Raw genomic sequence first — 23,794 nt, 5'->3', positions numbered from 1 at the left:
CGGGAGGAAAGGTTTAGTGTAAGTGTGTACTGTAGGTGCTAACATGATTCATCGTGGACACATGATGATCAATATCAAGCTATACTGGTATTTAGTCTTTATTATTAATTGAGTAATTAAACATATAAAAACATTTCATCTGAAAAATAGCAGAAGATAATGATTACTATATTGTCATATCAAAACAGCGTCATAATTTAAATTGTATTCTATTTTGAGTGCTATCATGGATTAAGTTTCAGTCCCTTCACACACACACACACGTGTGCACACACACCTATCATGATTCTGTTTATTGTCAAAGTCGTAATATGATTAAGTCAAGTTACTGAAACTGCTGTGACCATCTTCAGGACTTTTTTGCTCACATGGTGTGTTTGTGTTGTGTATTTGTATCCACTGGTACTGATGCTGTTTCAAATGTGTTTTTGTCATTGTACAGATCTTCACTTACCAGTGACAGAGCCAGACATCAACAATCGCCTTGAGTCTCTGTGTCTCAGTATGACAGAGCACGCCTTGGGAGGTAACACACAGATTTTGATTGATCATAATACAGAAGGTACAGTTTAGTTAAAATGCCGGTCTCTTTGTTTCATGAACACTAATGTTCTAGTTCTACTCTTTATACTGTCTTTGATCATATTCAGAATGTAGTGTTAGTGGCTACTAAAGTAGTGTGTTATTCACATACATTATCATTCATATCGTCCAGGTTTCTGATGATGCACTGGAAGTAATGTCAAACAATAAGTCCAAGATGAACCACAACAGAAAGTAGTATTTGTCCTTTCTGTACCAACTGAGTTATCAGACTCATCAGACTTAGACCTTGTTGGTTCCCACTGATGGAGATTTCATTCCTTCATTTTGTCATGATAATCAATAACAAGAGTGCATCTTCAGACTTTGTTGACAAATGTTGTTCGGTTTACTGGTTCCCAGAAGAAAGATGGGTTTTCTGAAAAAAACCCACCGTTAAATAAGCTTGTGTAGTTCACCAGATGAGAAGGATTAATTAATTAATTAATTAATTTTCATTGAAATGCCCTGAAAACTGTAATGGAAACAAAATAAAACCTTAAATACATAAAACCACTTTATCAGCCTAATTGGCCTGGGTTGTGCAGAATATTCCCATATACAGTATATTTTAGTTTGGGTTAAAGTCAGTGCCAGCTTCTCCCATTCAAAAGTCAACTGAGGTTAGGACAGTGGGCCTCAGTGCTCTGCACAGGACGATAAATAAGTGCTGCTTTGTGTGTGTTAGGAGTAGGCTGTGTGAGTGTGTATTAGTGTAGGTGGAGGGCAGAACTGGGCAGCAGAAGGAAGGAGTGTGTTCAACTGAAAAAACTCCTTAATCAGAGTTTTGCCTTTTTCCTTTTACACCCAAACATCCAGCTGGCTGTGGTCAGCTTCAGAAGCAAAGCTCTGCATCTGAATCCATACCAGCTACAGGAAAAGATCCAAAACACAATGTTTCATGGGTAGAAAGAATGCAGCCCATCAGTTGACCAATCAGATCACTGTAAAGACTGAATCATCATTCTTAGTGCTAAATTATAAGCTGCCATTGTAGATTCCAAGGTGTGAGAATATGCAGTGATAATATGAGGGTTTATTTTTGTCCCTTGTCACAGACCAAGTTCTGCTACAAACTTACAAACAGTTACTTACTTATTGGTTTTCATGTCACGTTTGAACAACCACAGGTTTACACCATTTGTTTACACTTGACTCAGAATCGTAAGCAACATATTCTGTAGTTTTTTCCTATTCAACAACAGCTCACAGTGACATGAAGCTGCCCTTTCAATATCATAGTGAAGTATTTTAGTGGAATAAAAATGTCCACCAGTGTGTATCCTGATAACATTTTTCTCTTCAGCCACACCAGAGGCAACAGCTGTCAGACTCTTGTTTTTCTCCAAAAGGCTCTATCAGTATTTTGACAGATGTGTTGTTCTCTCACCATAACAGTGTGGGCCCTGGCCCCTCGCTGTTCACCAAGTTAGAAAATCCTCAGGCCCTTTTTTCAAACAGTCCATGCCACAGTAAGATCACTACTTCACAGAGTCAGCATAAATAGAGACAGGAGCAAGACAGCAAATCGGATCTGTTCGGTTCGCATGGAACAAGCAAATTAGACAAATACGTTAGTGCTGAACTACTACAAGGTCTGATAACCTCCTCTTTACCAGTGTATTCCCAGCCAGGTTGCCAGGAGAGGTTTTGTTCTTACTATGCATTGTTACCAGTTTTATCTTTATCACACTGCTTGACTCTACATCTCTATCTATGGATGCTGAGGACGTTTAAACCATGATATCTTTTCTTATCTCCGCCTCTGCTCTTTAGACGGTGCTGATCGTACATCCACAATATGAAATGAGGACCTGAGAGAGAACAGCAGGACAGCGCAGGTTCACAAAGGCTCTCATGATCACCTTGAGGTCACCAGTCCTCCCGTCCCCTCTCCCTGTTGCCAATGGTAGAGCTTAACCAAAGGGCCGGGCAGGATCCAAGCAACACAAGAGAGCCGACCATCAAACGGCTAACACAAACTATCGCATTGGCACCCTCCATTGGGTTGGAAAAACACACTTTCTGCTCTGCCAGTATGCTCATTGTCACCTGCAACTGGGTGAAGAGAAAGAAAAGCATTGAACATGGATTGGACAGTGTGTGAACAGCACCACCCTGGGGAGGCCAGAAGCAGTACTGCAGTCTGGTCAGGTCCAGGAGAAGGAAGATGCTGGCCTGTAGCTCAAGCCCAGTGAGACGGAGGCCCCTTCCCTCTCTGACCCAATCTGGTCCCTGCACATCGACCACAGCTTGTGGCATCTTTGAAATCCAAAACAGTACCTCAGATTCAAAAAGAGGACGAGGCAAGCAGAGCTACCAGGATGCAGAAGGAAGTTTGGGATGTCCTGTTTTCAGTGAGCACTCTTGCTCAGTATTAGATGGCAAAAAATATATAGATTTTTGTTTTGTATGTATTTATTGTTTACATAATGATGCTACTTTCAAAGGGTACAGAAACGTATTAATTTCAGGTATGAATTATGGTATATCCTGTAAAGCCTTGGCTGTTTACCAGCTTTACATCAGCCACCAGCCATCAGGCTAGTTTACAGCCAACATGCTTATTCTTTATTTTATCAGCCAACCGCAAAGACAGGTTGACAGGTTGCGAAAAAAGAAAGCACAGAGGAAGAAGGAGGGGAAAGAGCAGATGTTTGAGGAGGGAAAGAGGGAGAAGGTGATGTAGAGAAAGACACAGGAAGTAGAAGAAGAAAGAATCAAGCTAAAGTGGTACTGGGAAGGGAAGAGGATGTTTAATGGAGAAAGACATCAGAGGCCGGACCTTTGATCAGCTGAAGATGACAGAGGAACATGTCTGATCATGTCGTGAGTCTGTTCATGTGAGTGAGTGTGGGAGGAGGTGAATTTGGCACAGGTCAGTTACATATTGAGCACCAGAGTATGTACTGTATGAACTCTTTGAATTCAGAGCCTTTGTAGGCACAATACATGAAAATGTAGGGTTTTTTTGTACTTGTGGGAGATTAATACGTCTGTATAGTCCGTAGGATCTGTCTGCATGTTCAGATACTGGGTTTAGTTATTTATCTAAAGCAGGATGTTATGCTTAAGCTGCATGTTACAACTAAAAATCTTTCTTGGAGGAAAGAAGGATTTGTGAAATGTGGAGTGGAGCGGAGAGTAGAATAAAGAGGAGGGGGATTTGATTTCCACTCACCATGTTGCTGAGTTAGTTGCAACAACCAAGAAATCTCACATTGTCAATCCATGAAGGGTAGTTTTCCCAGAGATTGTCTCATTAGTGCTTACCTCCACCTGCTGGCCAAACACAGTGATGGCACGACAGATGCTGAAATCTGTGGCAAAGCGGGCAGATCACTGAATAACCAACAATCAGGAAATTTGGGGAAATATCTGTGCTGGTTTAGTCCGGGCTGAAGGATTTCTCCCAAAGATTGTCTGTGTAACATGGTCTTCTGTCTGTTCAGTCAGTGCAGGACTACATGGGATTTCATTTCTTGGTTATTCTGTGTCTTAATATTTATCCTCACTTTACTGTGTCTGGAAGACAGACTTCTATCAAAATAGGCTGTTTAGGAAATGCCTGCACATTTGCTTAGAGTCCTGATCCTGAATGGCCATCAATGAGAGAAATTCATTATTATTGTTCTGTTTCTTTATTAGTTTGTTGCAATTCTATAGTATTTCCTTTGTATCCTGCACTTGACATGATAATGTGATACAGTAAAATCCAAATGTTTAAGGCTTGAGCAGCAGTTTTGTGCTTTGAAGTCGGATCCAATAGAGATTGAGGAGGTGAGATTGACTGGAGAGTCTCAGCTGAAGCAGTAGAACTACAACAGATGTCAAACTGTGTCGAACTAACTAACTTTAAATGATTTCTGTTTGTCTAGTGAATATTGGAGACGAAAATATTCCCACACCCCATTCATTTTATTATCGCATTGAAATTGACTTGCACAGTCTTGACACTTCCACAACAAAGATGATTCGTCATGAAGTAAATGTTTCGGCTTTTATTGGTTAGGTTCTGCTTGTTTATTGGACTTGAAGGATTACCTGGGAGTCCCTTAGTCTACAGCTGCGTCTGCTTGATCAAATCACATGACTGGTTGAAGATGGCGTACCGTAGAAAGAAAGTCACATAGAGGGATGCAGTCAACTTCCAAAATAGGCCTAGACTCCTGACGGTTAGTTAATAAAATTAATAGACTAATTAGTCAATGCATCTCTAATCCAAGGCAAGTCAAGTATCACACCAATAATAAACAATAATTTGAGGAAAAAAAGGTGGATGAATCAGCTTCAGCTCTCTGTGGAGTAACACTATGTTCAAACACATGATATAGAAACTGAAAACACTAAAACAGCTCAGCAGTGACATTTTCCATGTGTGATGTGTATTATAGGAGCGTAAACGTGGAGGAATGTTGTGATGTGGTGCCTTTCTCTGCTTTCGACAAGCCTGTCTCAAGCTGTCACCCTCTAACGGTCATCGTGATTGGTTGTTTGTGGCGTCAGCGCCAGTGAAGCCACATTCAGACAAACAGTCCACATCAACGCTGTGAGCTGTGTTCGTTTTACAGATGTGACATCGCAACGTTCACCATTTTTTCCTCCACGTTCGAACTGTTGGTTTTCTGCTACAGTGTGTGAGAGCCAATCAGACGTTGTCTGTACGTTGTAAACGAAGATGAAGATTCCACCAAAGTGTGAATGTGACAATATTAATTCTAAATGGGGACACTGATGTTACAACATTGACATCTTTTTGTTGATGCTCCTCACTGAGAGGAGGCATCGGCATCTCATTGTATTCAGACTCTTTGAGCATCACTGCCATATGAATCAGTACTTAAAGTAGATACAATTATTTATTCTTTTTTTTTTTTTCTTTCATAATTTTTGCAGAGGTGATAGTTTTACTCATTTAGGTGTATTATTATTTAAAGTACCATATGTATTAACATGTTATGGCTGGTGACCATACATACATCTCAAATATTAACTTAGTTATTGTTGACCTTGACTATTTTCCTTTTATTTTTTGTTGCTGTTGTTGAACTATAATCGTGTTTGTATCTACCAGTGTCATGTTGAGATTATTTTCATGTACGCTTCTGTGTCGGAGCACAGCCAGAAGCAGGAATCAGTCCTTCAGAGACGCGTTGATTCACGTTCGGTTACAAAAGTCACGCTGGATGAGCTGTCGGGAAGGAAAACAGCGGTCCATTAATGTTGTAGTCTGTGGCAGGCCAGGAAGTAGACTGGTCTACTGGCAGAGGCTAACAGATTTCTATTTATGTCACTGTAAAGGATAAGATGGTCATTATTGTGTTTTGTTCTTATTGTGGACAAATCCCATGAAAAGATCCAAATTCACCAACATATTAGTCAGTGTCAGAGCTGTCAGCACCAAGCTCACAGTGTTCCTGCTCAAGACAGAAATGAAACATATTTAGTTTCATGCTAGTTTGAGTGAGGACTATTTTTCTGTGGCGGATGAATCCACATTAGCACTCCTGTGAGTATTCGTGCAGCGAAATAAACTAATGTGTGTCTGTGTGTGTTGTGGTGTTTTTATGGGATTTGTTTCTATAAAGAAGAGCAGAGAATATAACCAGACTTAGTCTTTAATCGTGTTTTTCCTTAGTCGAGTGGATTATTGAAACTGTAGGTTTCTTTGAGTACTTTTATCTACTTCAAGAAATTAACTTCAGTTTTGCATAATCTTAAAAAAACAAAACTAACGATATTTTAATAACAGTTTTGTATTTAACTGCCTCCAGTTTCTGCTCAGTCCTGGCTTCTTGCATCATATCTCATAGGTATCTCACATACCTGTGAAGGGACAATGGAGGGTTTCGGCTGTGGCACCTGGATCATTACACGTCTCTTCAAACCAAATGCTAGGTTTTTATTTTTTCTAAATGCATATCAGCTCTGTGGGTGTCCACAAGTGTCTCTAACGCTGTGCATGCTGCAGCATTAACTGTTAGAAAATGCCTTGATATTCCAAAAACCATTTAATGTACTTTAAGTCAAGACGTATATGCTGTTTTATATCTTTTATTTTTGTCATAGTTTCTGCAGTTTAGTCAGTTTATGTCTATATGGGATGCCAAGACTTTATTTTTATTTTATTTTTTTGTAACTTCTGCAGTACCATTTTGTAACAAAGTGTTACCGCTTGACTGTGCTCCTTTACTTTACATTTAGTTTTATTTTATCAAAGAGCCGATGTCCTGTATTGACTGCAGGCTTACGTATATATTTGACAAAAGAATATTGTATGTTTAATAATAAAAAACACAAAAAAGACAAAAAATTGGGAAAAAAATGCAGAAAAAAGAAGATGATAAAATTGCATAAGATGTAATTTATATTTGAAAACTGCATGCACCAGGCTGGGAAAGTCATATTTAGAATAACAAATGGCAGTGCCTTTTTTGTACTCGAGACATTTACCCTAAATGCAAATGTTTTCTATGGACTTTAAAAACTGTAATGTTACAGTGCAGGATGAAACAAACAACAGCTGTGTCAGGTCATGTTCACACTGCAGCTACAAGCGTCCCAATTCAGATTGTTCCTCCCATTCTTGGAAGATCTATGAGTTTTTAATGTACGCACAAGCAAAAGAAGAGATCAAATCAGTAGTCTTTAGTATTTTCCTTTATCATAAATCAGATCCATATCTTAGCCACATGACTGTGACTCTGCACAGAACTGATCACCATGTCCATAAAGCTGGTAAAACCCAACATTTAGTTTGTATTTCAGGGGTAATCCCTTGATTTTAACTGATTGGCAATAAATCTGAAGTCTCTTACTGAATTGAACACTGAGATGTGCACTGTGAATGTGGCCTGCGGTGGTGAACTCTGTGTGACGGCTGCCTGTGTTGTGTCCGTACTCTGTAGGTACTTCTTTATGCTGAAATGAAGTAATGAATTATTCTGGTCTGTACAAAAAAAAAATGTGGGAATGACTGTGTGACTGCAATGATGTGTGTGTGTGTGTGTGTGTGTGTGTGTGTGTTGATGCATTCAAGTGTTTTTCAATGTGTCTTGCTGTAATTTTGTCGCTACGTACCAGAATGCTGTGACTTGGCATGCCCCATTATACATAAAAAAAAAAAAAGCTGTAACTTCTCCGGTGTCTGTGTGTGATTCAGTCTCGACACTAAATCTGGGTTCAAACCTGGAGAGTTTGTTCTCAAGTTGGTTTTAAAATACTGTGTTTTCTTCACAATGTCATTAAACTAATATTCTTTTCTCTAGAAAAATCTGATATTTAGCTTCAGGAACAATCAAATATGAAGAACTCGTCTTAGTGTTTGTTTTCTCACTGTGCAGCATTTGTGCGTGTGTGTTGTCTAATTAGTCAAAATATTCTGTTCTGAATTAATTATCTATTTGGGGTGTGTGCTCTCAGATCTGCTGCAGACTAAAAACAGAAAGAAAGAAAAAAATAAAAAACCAACTCACAATTTGAATATTTTACATTTGTTACCAGAGCCAATAATAATATATAATAATATTTTCAAAAGATTTGAACTATGAAAATTATTGAATGTGGTATTTACCTTGAAACCTGCTTTTCACATGGTCTACCACTGGTGGGTGACAAAGACGGTTTCAAATTTTGTACACATATAAAAATTAAAGTTAATAACAATGTTATAGAACAAACACAGCTGTGATAGTATGTGTCAACAGCTCGTTACATGTAGATGACAGATTTTTGCCTTTTAAGCTGCAATTTGTAATTTTTCACACGTTCAAACCTAATTTGATGGTCGTGAGGCTGCTTGACTGAAAGTCTTCAATGACGCAGTAACGCGATTTAACACCTGTTCCAAGAAACACGCAGTTGCTGCTGTCACATAGATTTATTTTGTTTGATTAAAAAGTCTGAAGTGAACACAGTACATAAAGTGACAATGATGGTGAAGAGGCCAAAGAACAGGCTCCTCCTCAGCAAGGCCACAAAAACAACATCAGAGCCGTTGGCGCTCTTGATCACACATACGCACACACACACACGCACACACGACTTCAGTAACCGTATTACACTAGTTAAAACCTCCCGTAATGTGTCTGGGGACACTGTAACGCGTTTAATGCAAAAATATGCCACAAGAGTAAACACAAAGTCACTAAACAACACACACGCATCTCCACACTGTTCACCTGCTGGGCTGACAACCGTGAGGCACACACACACACATTTCACTTGCCTCTCGTAGAAATGAAGGTTCTCAGTGTGTTTTCAGTGCTGAGACTCCTAACATCACCGTGTTTTTTTTTTTTTTTTGGTTTAGGTCAAGAGGCGAGTTGGCACATACATGCAAATCCTTCACAATGACATTAAAATAATAAGATGATGAAGGATTAATAGTAAAAATGAGAATACTGACAGTTTTCCTGGGCCAGATGTCTTCAAATTGCCCGTTTTATCTGTAAATTTGAGACTAAGAGGGACTTTTCCACTGCAGGAACTTAGTGGGCCAGAATTGAACTTTACCCTCTTGGTTCAGGTTCAGTTTCCACTTCCCTTATTGTGCTTTGGAGACAGGGGCTCGTTCGAGATGAGCAAGTTCAGCGCAGATTTTATCACCGATGAACAACGCGCAGTGCACGCTGGTTAGTTTCTGTCCAACTTGACTTGCTTTGACGTTGTGAGCACAAAAGCAACGATAACATTGTGAGATTTTGGTCTGAAATGCGATTGGTTTAGGTGTTGGCTAAATAATATGACACTCTCTAGAAATGTTTCCTCTTTGATTTCCTTTCCTTAGTTAGAGTTTCTTGAACGAGCCTAAGTTCTGGGTGCTACAGTACTAAATTAAGTTCCAGGAACTTGCAGGGAGAGTGGGGAGGGGCCTGTGGGGCTGTCACCTGTCACCAAATGTCTTATGTGTTTAATAAAGCTTGATAATAAAAACTGCGGTAGACTGAGGAACATGTCGTTTTCAAACCCACTGTAATGAAATGAAACTTGCTGCAGTACCTTTGTTTTTGTAGGTAGATAATGTGTCGAGAACTCACCAATAGACTGTGACTGAGACTTTGTCTCAGCACCACAACCCCAGTGTCCTGACCAGTGATTCTTTTTTTTTTTTGATATTGGATTCTTTATCTGAACTCGCTGTCTGTATTTAGAGGTCAGTGACTGATTTTGATTAGTGAGTACAAACAACAGGGATGGAAGTGAGGGACAAAGTCTGTCCCTCCATCCAAAAGTAAACATGTTATTCAACAGCCTCTAATGAACTCCCCCCGTGCAGAATTCAGGTAATGCTTCACCTGAACAGATGAATAAAATGACAGAGAACAACGTAAACAATCTGTCACTGCCTTGGGTGAGATGGAAACACGCTCTCATACACACTCACATACACACACACACACACACACATTTAGCATGACAGCTGGTCCGTGTGGGTGGAGGTAACCCCAGGCAACAGAGAGGGGGGGGGGGGGCGGAAGAGGTCCTCAGCTCCTGATCAGCGTCAGGAACTCATCGCGAGTTTTTGGATCTTCCCTGAAAACTCCCAACATGGTGCTGGTGACGGTTTTACTGTTCATCTTCTGAACGCCTCGCATCACCATACACATGTGACTGCAGAGAGGAGGAGAAGGAAATCAAATGAAAGGCAAGGAGAAGAGGAGAAGTGGAGGGAAAGAAGAGGAGGACATGAAACAGTGGACATGGAGGACATGTAACAGGGAGGAGAAGGAGAATCAAAGAAAATGAGGATGCGATGGACGAATTCAAGGAAAGGAGGCGAGGAAGGTGAGAAGAAGGAAGCAAAAATCACGAGGGAAGTTCAACCAAAGTGAAACAAAGCAGCAGGACAGAAAATGAAGACGAGACGAATGGTACAAAAAACACGGTGTCCAGAAACAGATCTCATTATGGTTTTCAATACTTACGTTGCCTCGATGACCACTCCGACCCCGGTGGGCTGCAGGGCCTCAGTGATGGCTACAGCAATTTGTTTGGTCAACCTCTCTTGAACTGAATGTACAGACAGACAGACAAACATGGACCATGTTTAACAAGGCAAACAACATCTGGACCATACAATGAAAAAAAAAAAAACTGAACTCTGAACTCAAAGTGTGGATTAAATCAAGACTCTGTGCTGCCCTTCGGTACCTTGTAGCCGACGGCTGTAGATTTCAACAATCCTGAAAGGGAGAACAGAGGGGACATGAATAACATTAATAATGTTCAGAATCCAGATCATGTAAAAACTCTCCATTAGAAGAAAGGTCTACATTCAAAATGTTAGTAAAGGTGTGCAGTTTGCTGTATATGAGATGGTTCATGAGTCCGAAGCAGCACGTGCACTGTTCTTTGCAGCTGTGTGCAGGATGTGTGAAATGCAGGGAGAAGGATGGAGGACAAGATCAGTGTCATCACTGCCAATCCCTCTAACCCGCTCTCTGATCAACTGTGGCAGATGGGACGCTCATTCAGCCGCAGACTAATTCTACCAAATAGTTACTGTTCAGTTTCCTCCTGTCTGAGTAATAATTACTTGAACAAGACCAGGTCACCAAAATTTCCCCCATGGTTTTTCAATTTCAGCTTATGTCACGTCTCATACACGCGTGAACTAATCCGAGCTCACGTGAAGGCACCAAACAAGCAAACGGGAGAAAAAGAAACCGATGTGCAGGAGTGACCTGGTCTTCCTCCTCAACCTGCTGCTCTTCTGTGAGCGAAACCACTCTGGACAAATTTGACCCCAGTCACCTCCAAGAAAATGTCACAAGTTCAAACGGCAGCACGAGGAGTGGTTCCTATGTCAGGGGTCGACTGTGTTGGAACGTGTGCCGGGGAGGGGACTGACAGAGCGTCACAGAGCTGCTATTTGCAGCACAAACTCTCTGAATGAAAGAAATGCACGGCGAACAGCGACTTATTTAGACGTCTACAGGGAACTTTGTGTTCCCCGGCGGTCTTTATTTAAAAACAAGATGGCGTCCCTCCTTTCATCCAGCTGCTCCTTTCAGCTGATGGTAGTAGAGTGGCGGGTGTCTGCAGCCTTTGTTACACGCACATGCTCTGTTTACATGGCAGAGTAATCAGCGTCCTCCAGGAGAGATCTACCTTGGAAAATCAGGTTTTTGCTACTCCCCTACCCTGATGACGGTACCCAGGCTTCCTGTTTCAATCAGCATTCTCTAGAAAGCCGACTGTAACCCGTTACTTGAAGGCTTGTAAACGCACTGATTGCTAGTGCCATTTACAACCTCTTATCAGACATATTGTTGACTAGACGTAGCTATTGGCCGTGTGTGGTGAGCGAGATTTACATGAAATTGTTAAGCAAACACTACTGCACTGTTTATGGTTTGTGTGTCTCCCTTTCTGAATGACAAATACAGACTGTCGCCCACTGGTTTCTCTCTAGTCTTCGTGGTGTGTTCAAGTGCAGCTTTTTGGCCCAAACAAAGGCAAAGTGAGACAAGTCGGCTTAAAACAGTCGGCTCTTGCCCCCTGCTTCTCTGATGTCTTTGGGTGTCTCTGTCCTTAGAGGTTTCTGATCTGGAAAGACTTTGTATATATAAACTGGGCTGAAGTGAAATGATGCCCATCAGACCACAGATTACTAAACAGACTTCTCAGCAATCTTAACATGAAAGTCTGGTTCGTTTCAACTCGGATCAACATGTTGACATCGCTACCACAAGGTTCAGCAGGTAAGAAACACAAGCAGCCAGTCAGGTCATGAACAAGCAAGGAAATTATACAAATGATCTTAAACTGAAAGTGAGTGCACAGTAAGACAATGGTTGCACAATAAGTCAAACCAAAATGTCTACTGTCCTAATGGGTCTTTATAGCTGTTCATCCTTTGAATTTTCTAGTTCCAGTATTTATTTTATTGTCTTCTCTTGAAAATAAGTTCTTCTTTAGCAGAAGAATGAGTTTTGCTCTTTATCGACTGAGTTCATCAGCTGAAGTTTAGCTATTAAACTCTAATCCGTAGGATAACATGAATGAACAGATAAATCGTACAACATTTATAAACCTCAAATGAGACAAAAGCTTGGTCGTGTCCAGCTCTGACTCGCGCCGCGCTCTCAAGCACACAGATCACTTAGTGGTTGAACTGATCAGAAGGGCGGAGCCGACAGATCATGGATGTATCAGCAAAATCAGGCAGTGAGTGAATGTTCCCACACTGTCTTCAAAGCATTTTTAGTTAGTTTGTTTAAGATTAAAAAGCTCAAGTATCTGATCTACCTAAGACCTTTCTGTGGATTTATGTAAATAGGGTGTTTGTAACTGAAGTCCTTATGTTTGATTACCATGTCTTTATTACTAATGAATACCAAAGCTATGAAAATATGATGCCTGTTTGAAATTAGAACTGTTCCTTACAGTCACTGTATCTATTTGCTTGTACGAAGTAGAAACTACATTTTCTGTCGACGCCACCCCGTGTGCAACAGAAGCTACAATTTATAACATGCCACGATTGAATTTTTGCTTTAGAAATGTGAATTGTATCTGTTCTCATCACACTCGTTAAGTGTGTATGTCCACTACGGGGTTAGTACGTGGAGTTAGTGTGATAAGCCTGAGGGTATTGGGGTCAGTGGGATCAGATTCTACAGAAGTACACATACAAACATACATTGAAATAATCAGCTTAAACACACACTAGCTCTCTCTCTGTCTCAACAGACACACACACATTGGCCAGTTGATTACTGCCCTGGGGAAACACACACATGCTCACTCGCACATACTCACCTGGCCAGTTTACTGAGACCCAGAACTCTCTTGTTGGGGAGGTAACCAATATGAACCTGCACAAAGAGAAATATGTTACATCCAGTTTTCACTGTGGTGGACGGCACACGCAGATCTTATGGCAGCACACTTCAAATATAAACAGTGCTTGAGATAAGCTGTTCACTAGTGGGAGTGTGGGACCAGATTATGAGGAAATCATATTTTTCTGTAAAAATTCAATTGATGAATCCACGCTGGCTGCATGTTAAAAAATAAATTTGAACCTAGTTTAACCAGTTTCCCAAGTCTGTTTCCTGTCCAGACAGCCGGTGGGCTGCTACTTGACCAGGTACAACTTGATTAACAAGCTAAAGCCTTTTTTCATTCAACAGTTGGGATAGTGGATCATACACAGCAGCGCAGTGGTAGCAACCTAATCCAAGTAAAGAGTCCCTCTCGAACACTGCGCTGTGCAAACAAGCGACATCTGATGGTCCCTACACCGCACAGAAAAACAAAGCTTTTCAATTAACTAAAGCACCTGCTTTGGAGAAAAGCATCTGTGAAATGTCTAAATGTAATGCTGCTCAAACAACCTTCAGGATTTCTTAAACATTACTGGTAAATTTAACAAAGAAAGCTCAATTTTAATATGGACGTACTAGATAGTCGAACTCTATCATAGACTAGATATGACAAAATTATAGTACAAGATAAATACAACAGGTGGGTGAGCAACAGGCGAGAGCAGGAAGAGATGGAGACTGGAGACTGAATGCTGTGGATGGCTGGAGGCTCTAATTCACTCATGCACACACACACACACACACACACACACACACACACACACACACACACACGATCCACTCAAATGTCAAACGCAATTTGTTGACGAGACGAGAGAAAGGGCAGCAGCAACAAGCGTGCAAAGATCTCTTTTTCCCCCTTTTCTTCCAGTTCTTTCTTTCCCTCCGTCTCTGCTGCAGCAGCCAGATACATGGACATCAAACAGACGGCTGCTTTTTCACTTATCTGCTCACGTTATTCACATTCACTGGTGCACGCTGCGAGTGGCGAAAATTTAATCCGAATAAGCAGGAGCCATCAAGTCTAAAGCAACCTGTATAATACAATAAGTCATGTCAGTACATAACTTTAGGTTCACTGTCGGTTTACTGTGGAGATCAGCCTCATCACTGATCTCCACTAAACATACTGTCCAAGTTCAAAAGGAAAAAATCTCCCTGCTTTAAATATGTGCTTCTTTCTACACGCTGGTATTATACTCAACACCAGTTTATTAGGTACACAAAGTTAAAGCTAACATAACAAAGTAGTCCTGCAATAAATCCACTTTCATGAAGGAGTTACTGAAATAAGGTAGAACAGTTCAGATTAGAGGTATTACACTACACTGTTGTACCTTTTAAACTGGGAAGTCAGTAAAAGTAAAGTTGTAACTTAAGTACAGCATTTGAGTGAATGTACTTGAGAAGTGAGTGAGTTACGTTACTCACTCACTGCATACTCTGCAGTATCAGATATAACAAACATCAAACTGCTTTTCTCTCCGTGACATCACAATGAATTGTTTCAATATTATATGGGTCCTTAAGTTTCTTTCAGTCTTTTTTCTCTGCAGTGGATCCACCGACTGCTAAATAAATGACAGCCTGCAATAAACTGCTCTTGTGAAGCAGACACTGAAACGCTTTATCAAACAGTCGGTGGCTACCTGCACGCTGATCAACAATAGAGGAGGAGGCAGCATCTCTCAGCGTGGTGAGTCACTGAGACACGACAGACAGGCGGACAGATGAGAGAGGCTGGATAAGAGGCAACGCTGCTGACAGTGACAAGGGGATGGAGGAGGTTTAGGGACACAAACAGCCACCTGACGGCCACCACGCACGCACACACACACACACACACACACACACACACGCACGAGCAGTGGTAAGTGTTTGTGTGATTCACTGCTGTCATCAGAGCCCATTTGCACCGGTGGAAAAGGATCAGCTGCCAGCCCCTATTGTCTTAAACGACGTGCACCTGCAGGCGAAGATGGAGGGATAAGAGACGACTGCACAGGCAGAAAGAGGGAAGAGGCCAATCAGGCTTTAGTGGAGAGTAATGATGTCAAAGGAGCAGTGAGGAGGCTAAAAACGCAGATAAACTGATGTCAGCTAATCTGTTTTGCATGTTCTCTGTTGCTCGTCGTTTGTAACGCACAAACCCAAATAATAAAAATATTTAAGTGACAAACCTGGACTCTGACTGGCAGCATACTACACAATATGTCTGCTAATTTAATTATCATGTTGCAGTAAAGCGAAATGATCTGTCCATGATAATAAAGAAATCGTGTTCTGTCATCCTTCAATTGATGCATCTGTTTTCATTTTTCAGGACTGAGTTCCCCATCAGGTAGCCGAGCGCGTGTTTGTGTGCGAGCTTCTCTCACCCTGCCGAAGATGGGCACCAGGTGATGCTCACACATGGAGAACATGTCGATGTCTTTGACGATCACCATCTCGTCGTGGTCTTCATCGAAGATGGCATCGTTCAGCACGTCTGCAGAGAAGAATTGATCAGTCATGAAATGAAAAGAAGAAAAAACCTTCTGCCGCTTCAAAACGTCTGAAAATGGGAGAAAGTTCACTTTTACAACTATTAAATGTTTACATTTAATTTTTACAGTTATTTTCTGTTACAGATTAGATTAGGAAGATATTTCTTTTTTATCACTTTATGAACCGTCGCTGATGGACTGACAGAAACCACCTCACTCCACTCAAAGCTGGGTCAGAGGTCACCCAGTTCACCTCGACCGTTCCCTCCATCGTCGACTCCAGCGTTTCTCAAACACCACCATCTAATTATAGCTCTGTTTCCATGCACTTCTTCCTGTTGTTGCTTTATTGCATTTTTTGTTGCTGGGAGTTCAATAAACTGTTTTATCCGTTTGTGACGACACAGATGTCTCTCGCTCTCACCGCAGCACTTTTTAATTTCCTGACTGGTTATCTGTCAGAGGGAGAGGGAACAAGGGGGAGCGAGATCACCGAAACATCAGAGAACAGGCCGACTTGTTGCTCAGCCCCTGCTGCTTATTGTATCACTGTGTGTGTGTGTGTGTGTGTGTGTGTGTGTGTGTGTGTGTGTGTGTTTGAAGATGAGTACATTCAGGTGTTTTTAAGTCTTTTTTTTGTTTGTTTTTTTTTACCATTCTTGTTTGTTTATGGCGTATTTTAAGACATGGACCTCTTCTTCATGATGGTTACGGAGATAAAGCTGGTTTCACCTGTTCCTGATATATTGTATTTTTTGGTTTTAGTTCATCTCATTTCAGATTTGAGGTGCTGTAACCTTAACACCAACATTAGCACATGACAATAATAACATACTGATGAGTAACAGGTATGTTTTTTTACTATTGTCACCATCCTAGCATGCTAAAATAGATGAATGTGCCCCAAACACTAACGTCCATAAATGAACAGGGCAAACTCACCTATAACTCACAACTCTGCATGACCCACTGGCGCATTTCCAAAGGACTCTGTGAGGGGGCCTCAAAGACACAGGGGCTACAACAAGATGCAGCATATAGAGCTGTGAAGATGTCCGTGTGATGGCCCATTAATAAAAAGTGTGTGGCTCCAAAATAAAACTATAAACCAAACATTCTGTATAATATGGACTTTTCAAGTGATTATAGTTCATACTAAAAGAGACAGGAATGCATGAATCAAATATCAACAATATCAATATCAACATTTAATAGTGAAAAACACACAAAAACAGAAGAAGACATGACTGGGATTTGTCTTTTGACAGATATGATCAATATTAGAGCCGTGCTGCCTGCATGACTAAAACTACAGATCACTGATCTACATCAGTGTATTTGCTGGATCTACAGCACAGTTTAATCAGCACCTGGACAAACTTATTAACCCGACTCACTCACAAACAAGACAAAACGATTCAGGATGCAGTTTGGCTCCAGGATGACACTGTAATAAAGAGGTAATTCTGTTGTGAGGGTTTTCCAATCAAACACAACGTTTATGTGAAGGCAAAACTTTTGCTGTTGGATTATCTCAACTACTTTATTCAGAGGAAAACTGAACCTACAAATTCATTTTTCCTTCTCTTGGCTGCAGGTTTATTTGACTCCTTTTCTGCTTGTATTTTTTCTGTACCCTTTTTTTTTTTGTTTGCCTAAACTTGTTTACATTTTGGGAACTGGCACCAATCAAAGTTCATCAAATTCACTATTAATTAACTAATGTAACGCTCACTGGATTACTAGAAAAGACATGTTGATTCAGGTTGTGGAGTTATGACTGTCAGGATTACATTACAGAAGGATGTATAAATGCAGCTTTTTACAAACACACACACACACACACACACACACACACACACAGAGTATGCAGGAAAACAATGTTAAATTAACCCAATAACTACCAAATAAAGGACAGATGAGGACAGTCGGTCTGGATGCCCTGGGTAACAGAAAGACAAGGCCGGTGTCAGGTAATGACAGTGTTACTACTGTTATTGCTCTTCTACAGCGCTGGTGTGTGTCTGTATAAACACCACACACAAAGCGAGAAGACCACATGTTGACACCTTCTGAATTAAGCCGGAAACAGTGGAGTGATTAACTAAATGACCAGGGTTATTCATTTATCATTCAAACAACCAGTGTGTGTGTGTGTGTGTGTGTGTGTGTGTGTGTGTGTGTGAGAGAGAGAGAGAGATGGTCCACACTCACTGCTGCATCTCACACACACACTTTCCATACGAAGTCTTATTGACCACGCGTCCACGAGTCAGCCCTACATGCCTCACTTTAAATACACACAGATGCACAATTTATAACAAGTTGTTCATTTCCTACTCTCACATCCCATAATACTCAATCTTCATGGTGTTTTCAGATCTACTGACTTTCAGGAAATTGTGTTTCTGTTCATTTAAAACGACTCCCTGCTGCCGTCTTATGGCCGGAGGCTACAGTTGTGTGATGTTGTTGCTAAGCAACCGCACAATCAGCTGATGATCAGCTGTCAATCTCTACCAGGTGTTAGGTACGGGCTAGCTAATGTTAGCATGAATTAGTGGAGCAGTTCTAAGAGCTGAAAATGTTAGACTAAAAAATTAGACTTTTAATTTTTAGAGCTTTTTATTTGTATAGTTAACTTTCTATACGTGGCTCCCCTCTTTCTTTCTCATCCATTACCTCTCCCTTCCCCCATTCTTTACTGAACCCCTTTGGGAAATTAATCTGCAGACTATTGTCTTGGTTCATTGATGCTGCTTTGTTATCATTTAAGAAAATTGTGAAATTATATGTTGTAGCAACTCACAGAAGAACAATTTCCATGAAAGAAATGATGGAGAAACATCACACATCAGCTCTGTGCTTCGAGCATTTACTAATAAAGCTGCAACTACAGAGGCAAAAAAAAGTATGTGAACCCTTTGGAATTTTCTGGTCAAAAGTATTAACGAATATAATGTTCCTAAAATAATAACACAAAATTATGTTTCAGATCTTTCATATATTTATTAAGAGCAACCATAAAAATTCATAGTGCTAGTGGAAAAACTACGTGAACCCTTGGAATTAATTACTGTGTGTAGCTCTCCCTTCTGTTGTGGATTTGTTCTGCTGTTTTTATTTATTATCCTCTTGCATCACCCAACTTCTTCTTCATCTTCCCCCCCAATCACTACAAGCTGGCCAGGCCCTGAGGCAGCAAAGCAGGCCCAAATCATGATGTTTCCTCCACCATACTTTACAGTTGGGATGATGTTTTTATGATGATATGCAGTGACATTTTTATGTCAGACGTAGTTCAATATTGTTTCACCAATCCACAAAACATTTTGCCAATACTGCTGTAGAGGGTCAATATGCTCTTTGGCAAACTTCAGGTGTTCAGCAATGTTCTTTTAGTAAGCAGCAGCTTCCTTCGTGGTGTCCTGCCATAGACAGCCTGCTAGTTCAATGTTTTATGTACTGTAGAGTCATGAACACAGATGTTAGCCAGTTCCAATGATGCCTTCAAATCTTTGGCTGTCACTCTGGGTTGTTTCTTTATCTAATTGATGAGTGTTTGTTGTGCTCTTGGGGTCATTTTGACTGGCCGTCCACTTCTTGGTCAAGTAGCCACAGTCCCACAGTGTCTTCATTTGTAGTTTGCCTAATTGTAGACTAGTGAATTTCTAAAGTATTTTCATTTTGTAACCTATTCCAACTTTATGTAAATCAACAATTCTTGAATGTAGACCCTTACAAAGTTTTTTTTTGGAGAGGCATGGCTCAGTCAAAGTACATCTAGTCTACTGAACTAATCATTAAACCAGGTATGCTAATGCCTGATTCCTTATTAGCTTTTTTGAGGTCATTATTCAAAGGGTTCACATACTTTTCCACTTGCAGGTTTTTACAGTGCAGGTTCTCTGAACAATTTCTGATGAAGATCTGATCACGTTTTATGACAAATTAACGCATAAAACCACAAATTTCACATACTTTTACTAGTGTGTGTGTATGTATGATATGTGTATGTATTAATGTACTATTTCTTTAATAAATTGTAATAAATGACGGTTTCTAAGGGGTACACAGTCTTCTACCCAAAAAAACAACGTTTCTGATAAAGAATTATCACTGAACTAATCATTAAAGTTGTAAATGTCAGCATGCTGAAAAACCCACAGTCAGAGTGCCAACACACAGCAGGGTCACCCGCTTGGTTTAGCAACATTTTCTAAATAGTAGGGCACACAGAGTACAGCTGCAGCTGATGGAAATGTCATCGCTATTTGGATTTAAATCAAAGCACAAAACAAATTTTGACCTGACGATGGGTCTAAATGAAAAGTCAGAAAAACTGACAGGCCAGAGTAGTCACAGACAGGGCCCCACCTATGGCACGTAACACCAAAAGTATAATAAACCAGAATGCTCCTTTAATGGTCTGGGTCACTGTACCACATCCATGTTTCTGCTGAGCGTAGGGTTCTAACAGGCTGCCGTGTCTGATCATTCATTTAATTATTTAAAGCAGCAACATCTGCACTGAGCAGGATAACATATTGGCTCCTTTAACATCACAAGATCATAATGCCTGTTTAATCTCTGCATAACTTACACCAACTTTTGTTGGTCATGTGCCTGACAACAAGAGGATTTTCAGCTTTAGGTTGTGATGAAAGCTAAACCCATGACCTGCACACACACACACACACACACACACTCACACACACACACACGTGAGCACGCTGATCAAATAGTGTGACGCTTCTCTCAAAATGATATAACTTTCCATGAACATGCACTCGACGTGTGTTGTTTTTTGGGTTCTCTGCTGTCCAGCAAGTCAAAGGGGGAGGTTCCTGTAACAGCCAATCAGCACACAGACCGAGCAACACCACTGCCTGAAGGACATCACATATGTAAAGAATCCTTATTACTGCACCACCCACTGTCCCACGTCTGGTGTTCAGGGGTAAGGACAGCTTCAGGTAGATGTTTGGAAGCTAGAGGAGCCTCCTCAAGACCAACAACTCATGAATCATCGTAGCCTCTTTTCACTGGGTGCCCCTCATATGTTTCTCCCACTCTGCTGCATTCCTTCCTTTAGCATAAAACATGAAACGACCCCCCCCCCAACAGCCAAACTACTTCCAGATGGACTTCTACAAAAGGGCTGGGACAGAGGAGAAGGGGGCAGATCCCCAACGTCAGCCACTCCAACGCAGCGTAGCATGGAGGAGTCGGCCCATATGGATGTGACAACGTTTCAACCTGTGACCAGGCGCTCTCGCTCCACCCTCTGCACATGATTCAGCAAATCCTCCGGAGCACCAAGCTCAACACTATCTCATCATGTTGAGAAGAAAAGACATGAAAAACACAAAAGCACAAGCACAGATAAAGCACAAAGATTTCTGCTGCTTCTTGTTTCTGTAATTAATATTTTTAACCCACTCAACTAGAATAACTGCATCTATGGAGCCATGAAGGACATTAGTTGTTCCCATAGTTTGGGTTTGACCATCAGATTCATTATAAGCATCGTACAGCTTCAGCACAGTCCTGCACAATGTGTCGTTATAACTGTGTGTTTTCTCTGTAGCGTTTAATGATCCTTGTTTTACAATAACAGAAAAAGCACATGTTATTGTGATACTGACTGGTTTTATTGTGCATTATTGTAATGTCAAAGGAAATGCTGTGGTTCTCCTGAGTGAATGCCTCTAGATAAACAGGACAATATTTACTTCCAAAAAGCAGCAGTGCAAGTTTTACAAAGCACATCGTCTCAGGTGTTTCAATGTAAACGTGTCGTTCTCCTCCTCTGCTGTAAGGACTGAACTGTGAACAAGACCAGCTTAAATGTTGAATCCACCTTAAAGAATAATCGTTTCGCAGCACCTGCTCCTCTCTGCATGTGAAGATACTCACCTTTGATACTTGACACACATGTTTTTGGACGTGCCTTTGTAAATGTACAGTTTTTTTTTTACTGTGTTACGATGCTGCTAATGTTACATATGTAAAGAAGCTGAACACTCATCCAAACACTGCAGAGAGGAAGAGAAGAGACGAACTGTGTGGTTTGGAGGGAGAAGGTGTCAAATTTGAACAGGAAATAGTTCAGATTCAACAAGAGGACCAATTAACAGGTGTTTAAGCTACTGCAACCTTGTTTTATTCATTTATATATTTATTTAGTTAGTTTTGATGATCAAGAAGCTGCAACTTCTGCAACTTCACTTGATAAATCGTTAAATGAACCAGTGGCAGCTGTGAAGGAAGTCCATGTTTGAGATATAAGAGTTACAAGATAAAGTCATGCATCAAATCTTACTTAAGTGAAGGTCCATCAAACTCATATCTACATCATCTCTCCTCTGTCGGACCTGCCACCTGTTGACCGCAGGACAAATCCCAGCTGCCTCTGAGCCGCTTTGTGGATTTAAAAACTCACCGATAATTTTCTCCTGGTAGCCCTTGGTGAAGAACTGCATGGCCGTGGCGGCCCTCCACGGGGTTTTGAGGAGCCCCTGCCGCTGCGGGTCCTCCCCGAGTCCCCGCAGGATGGTGCTGTAGGCTGCGGCCAGGGACGGCAGGCTCATCTCGTTGTCCTCCACGCTCCGGGTGCGCTCCTCCTTCCAGCTCTCCATGACCGAGGAGGTCGCTCGGTGCGAGCCGGGCTCTGCGCCAGGAGGCTGTGGCGCAGCGGCGCGTCCGGTGCCGCCGGATGGCCGCTTCACCATCCCGTCAAAGTGTCCGTTGAGCACGGAGCCGCCGTCCCCGGTGTCTTTCTTCTCGTTTGCACTGTACTGTGTCTGTTTGGAGTGATCCATCGCGTCCCTCTCTTCTCTCTTCTCAGCTGAGCACTTGCTGGATCAGGTCCTCCTGGCCACACTTCGGGTTGTCGGGTCACCTGGCGTGTGGCAACAGCTGATCAGTGCTCTCGTAGCCTCAGCATCCACAGGCTTTATAGCAGCAGGATAATCCAGCGGGAGCTCCTATTGGCTGACTGACTCTAGGGGGCAGGGTGATGTCCCCTTTGACTCAAGCGCGTACCCTGCACATGGAGACCTGCACTTGGAGACCTGCAGGAATGAATGTCATCTGAGGCTGCACAGAGGAAAACACTCACCCAGCTGTGGAGAGAAGATCTCAGATGAAGATCACAAAACAAAAGTGTGTATGTGCTGGAAATAAACTCAAAACACCAGAACAGTAGCTCCCCAACACCCACCTCACAGTCCAGTTTAAAATGAAATTCCTATTCATATATCTGCAGGTCACGGCTTTTAAACTGCTTTCACGATTACACACACTAAATAAATAAATATATAAGACCTTGAGAGAAGAAATAGAGAAGGGTCCATCCTCTTCCAGGACGATATGAGCAGGAGATGTGGTGTGTGCAGAACAGCGTAACGTAGTACATTTAATTTATGGACAATCTGAATAACATTAGAGATCAGAAAAGGTTTAATCTGAGAGGTTGCCGAGCAATTTCCAGAGCCACACGACCTGCTCTCCACCCTGAAGACCTGGAAAGAGGAAAGACTCCACCAACACACAAACGGACACACATGAAGAAAGACACATAGGAGAGAAGTCACAGGACGAGAAAGGACAGACAGGAAGAAAGGAGACGCTCCACTCAACTGAAATGAGACACCAACAGCAAGAAGATGGAGAAAGGTCCCAGGTTGTCTGATGGTCCAGCAGAGTCTGGATGAAGAGAGGACAGACAGACACACAGACTGGATGCTCGTGGGGTTGACAAAGTTTTTTGTCTGCAGGACTAAAAACTGTACTGGACACTTGTGCATTTACCAGGATTGATACCAGCCAAGGACTAAAAGGAGAAGAGGTGATGATGGGGAGAGACGGAGCAGCCAGGAGACTTGTTAT

General features: G+C 41.5%; 2 protein-coding genes across 3 annotated transcripts in view; one reads left to right on the top strand and one right to left on the bottom strand.

Annotated features, from left to right (window-relative positions):
* Positions 1 to 7,737, top strand: part of samd4a (sterile alpha motif domain containing 4A) — a 43,299-nt gene extending 35,562 nt beyond the window's left edge. For both annotated transcript variants that reach the window (XM_026377846.1, XM_026377845.1), the window contains 2 exons: positions 443 to 526; positions 2,359 to 7,737. In XM_026377846.1, the coding sequence (XP_026233631.1) occupies positions 443 to 526; positions 2,359 to 2,387 (113 nt within the window). In that variant the 3' untranslated portion in view covers positions 2,388 to 7,737. The remainder of the gene's footprint in view (positions 1 to 442; positions 527 to 2,358) is intronic.
* Positions 7,738 to 8,456: 719 nt separating this feature from the next.
* Positions 8,457 to 22,817, bottom strand: gch1 (GTP cyclohydrolase 1). The gene is made up of 6 exons (XM_026377589.1): positions 22,347 to 22,817; positions 15,794 to 15,903; positions 13,348 to 13,403; positions 10,735 to 10,766; positions 10,509 to 10,593; positions 8,457 to 10,194 (listed from the first exon to the last, which is right to left on the bottom strand). Exons 1-6 carry the CDS (start codon positions 22,723 to 22,725, stop codon positions 10,068 to 10,070), a joined length of 789 nt encoding a protein of 262 aa, XP_026233374.1. The 5' UTR covers positions 22,726 to 22,817; the 3' UTR covers positions 8,457 to 10,067.
* Positions 22,818 to 23,794: the final 977 nt, after the last annotated feature.

Source organism: Anabas testudineus, chromosome 3, assembly GCF_900324465.2.
Source record: "Anabas testudineus chromosome 3, fAnaTes1.2, whole genome shotgun sequence".
Classification (NCBI taxonomy): Eukaryota; Metazoa; Chordata; class Actinopteri; order Anabantiformes; family Anabantidae; genus Anabas; species Anabas testudineus.
The sequence above is the reverse complement of the archived record's forward strand: the minus strand, read 5'-3'. Positions and strand labels throughout refer to the sequence as shown.

Coding starts and splice junctions, on each gene's coding strand:
- gch1 (XM_026377589.1), bottom strand. CDS start 22,725: ATGGATCACTCCAAACAGACACAGTACAGTGCAAACGAGAAGAAAGAC. Junction 13,404..15,793: donor TGGTGCCCATCTTCGGCAGG/GTGAGAGAAGCT, acceptor CTCTTTGTGCAG/GTTCATATTGGTTACCTCCC. Junction 10,594..10,734: donor CTACAGCCGTCGGCTACAAG/GTACCGAAGGGC, acceptor CTGTACATTCAG/TTCAAGAGAGGTTGACCAAA.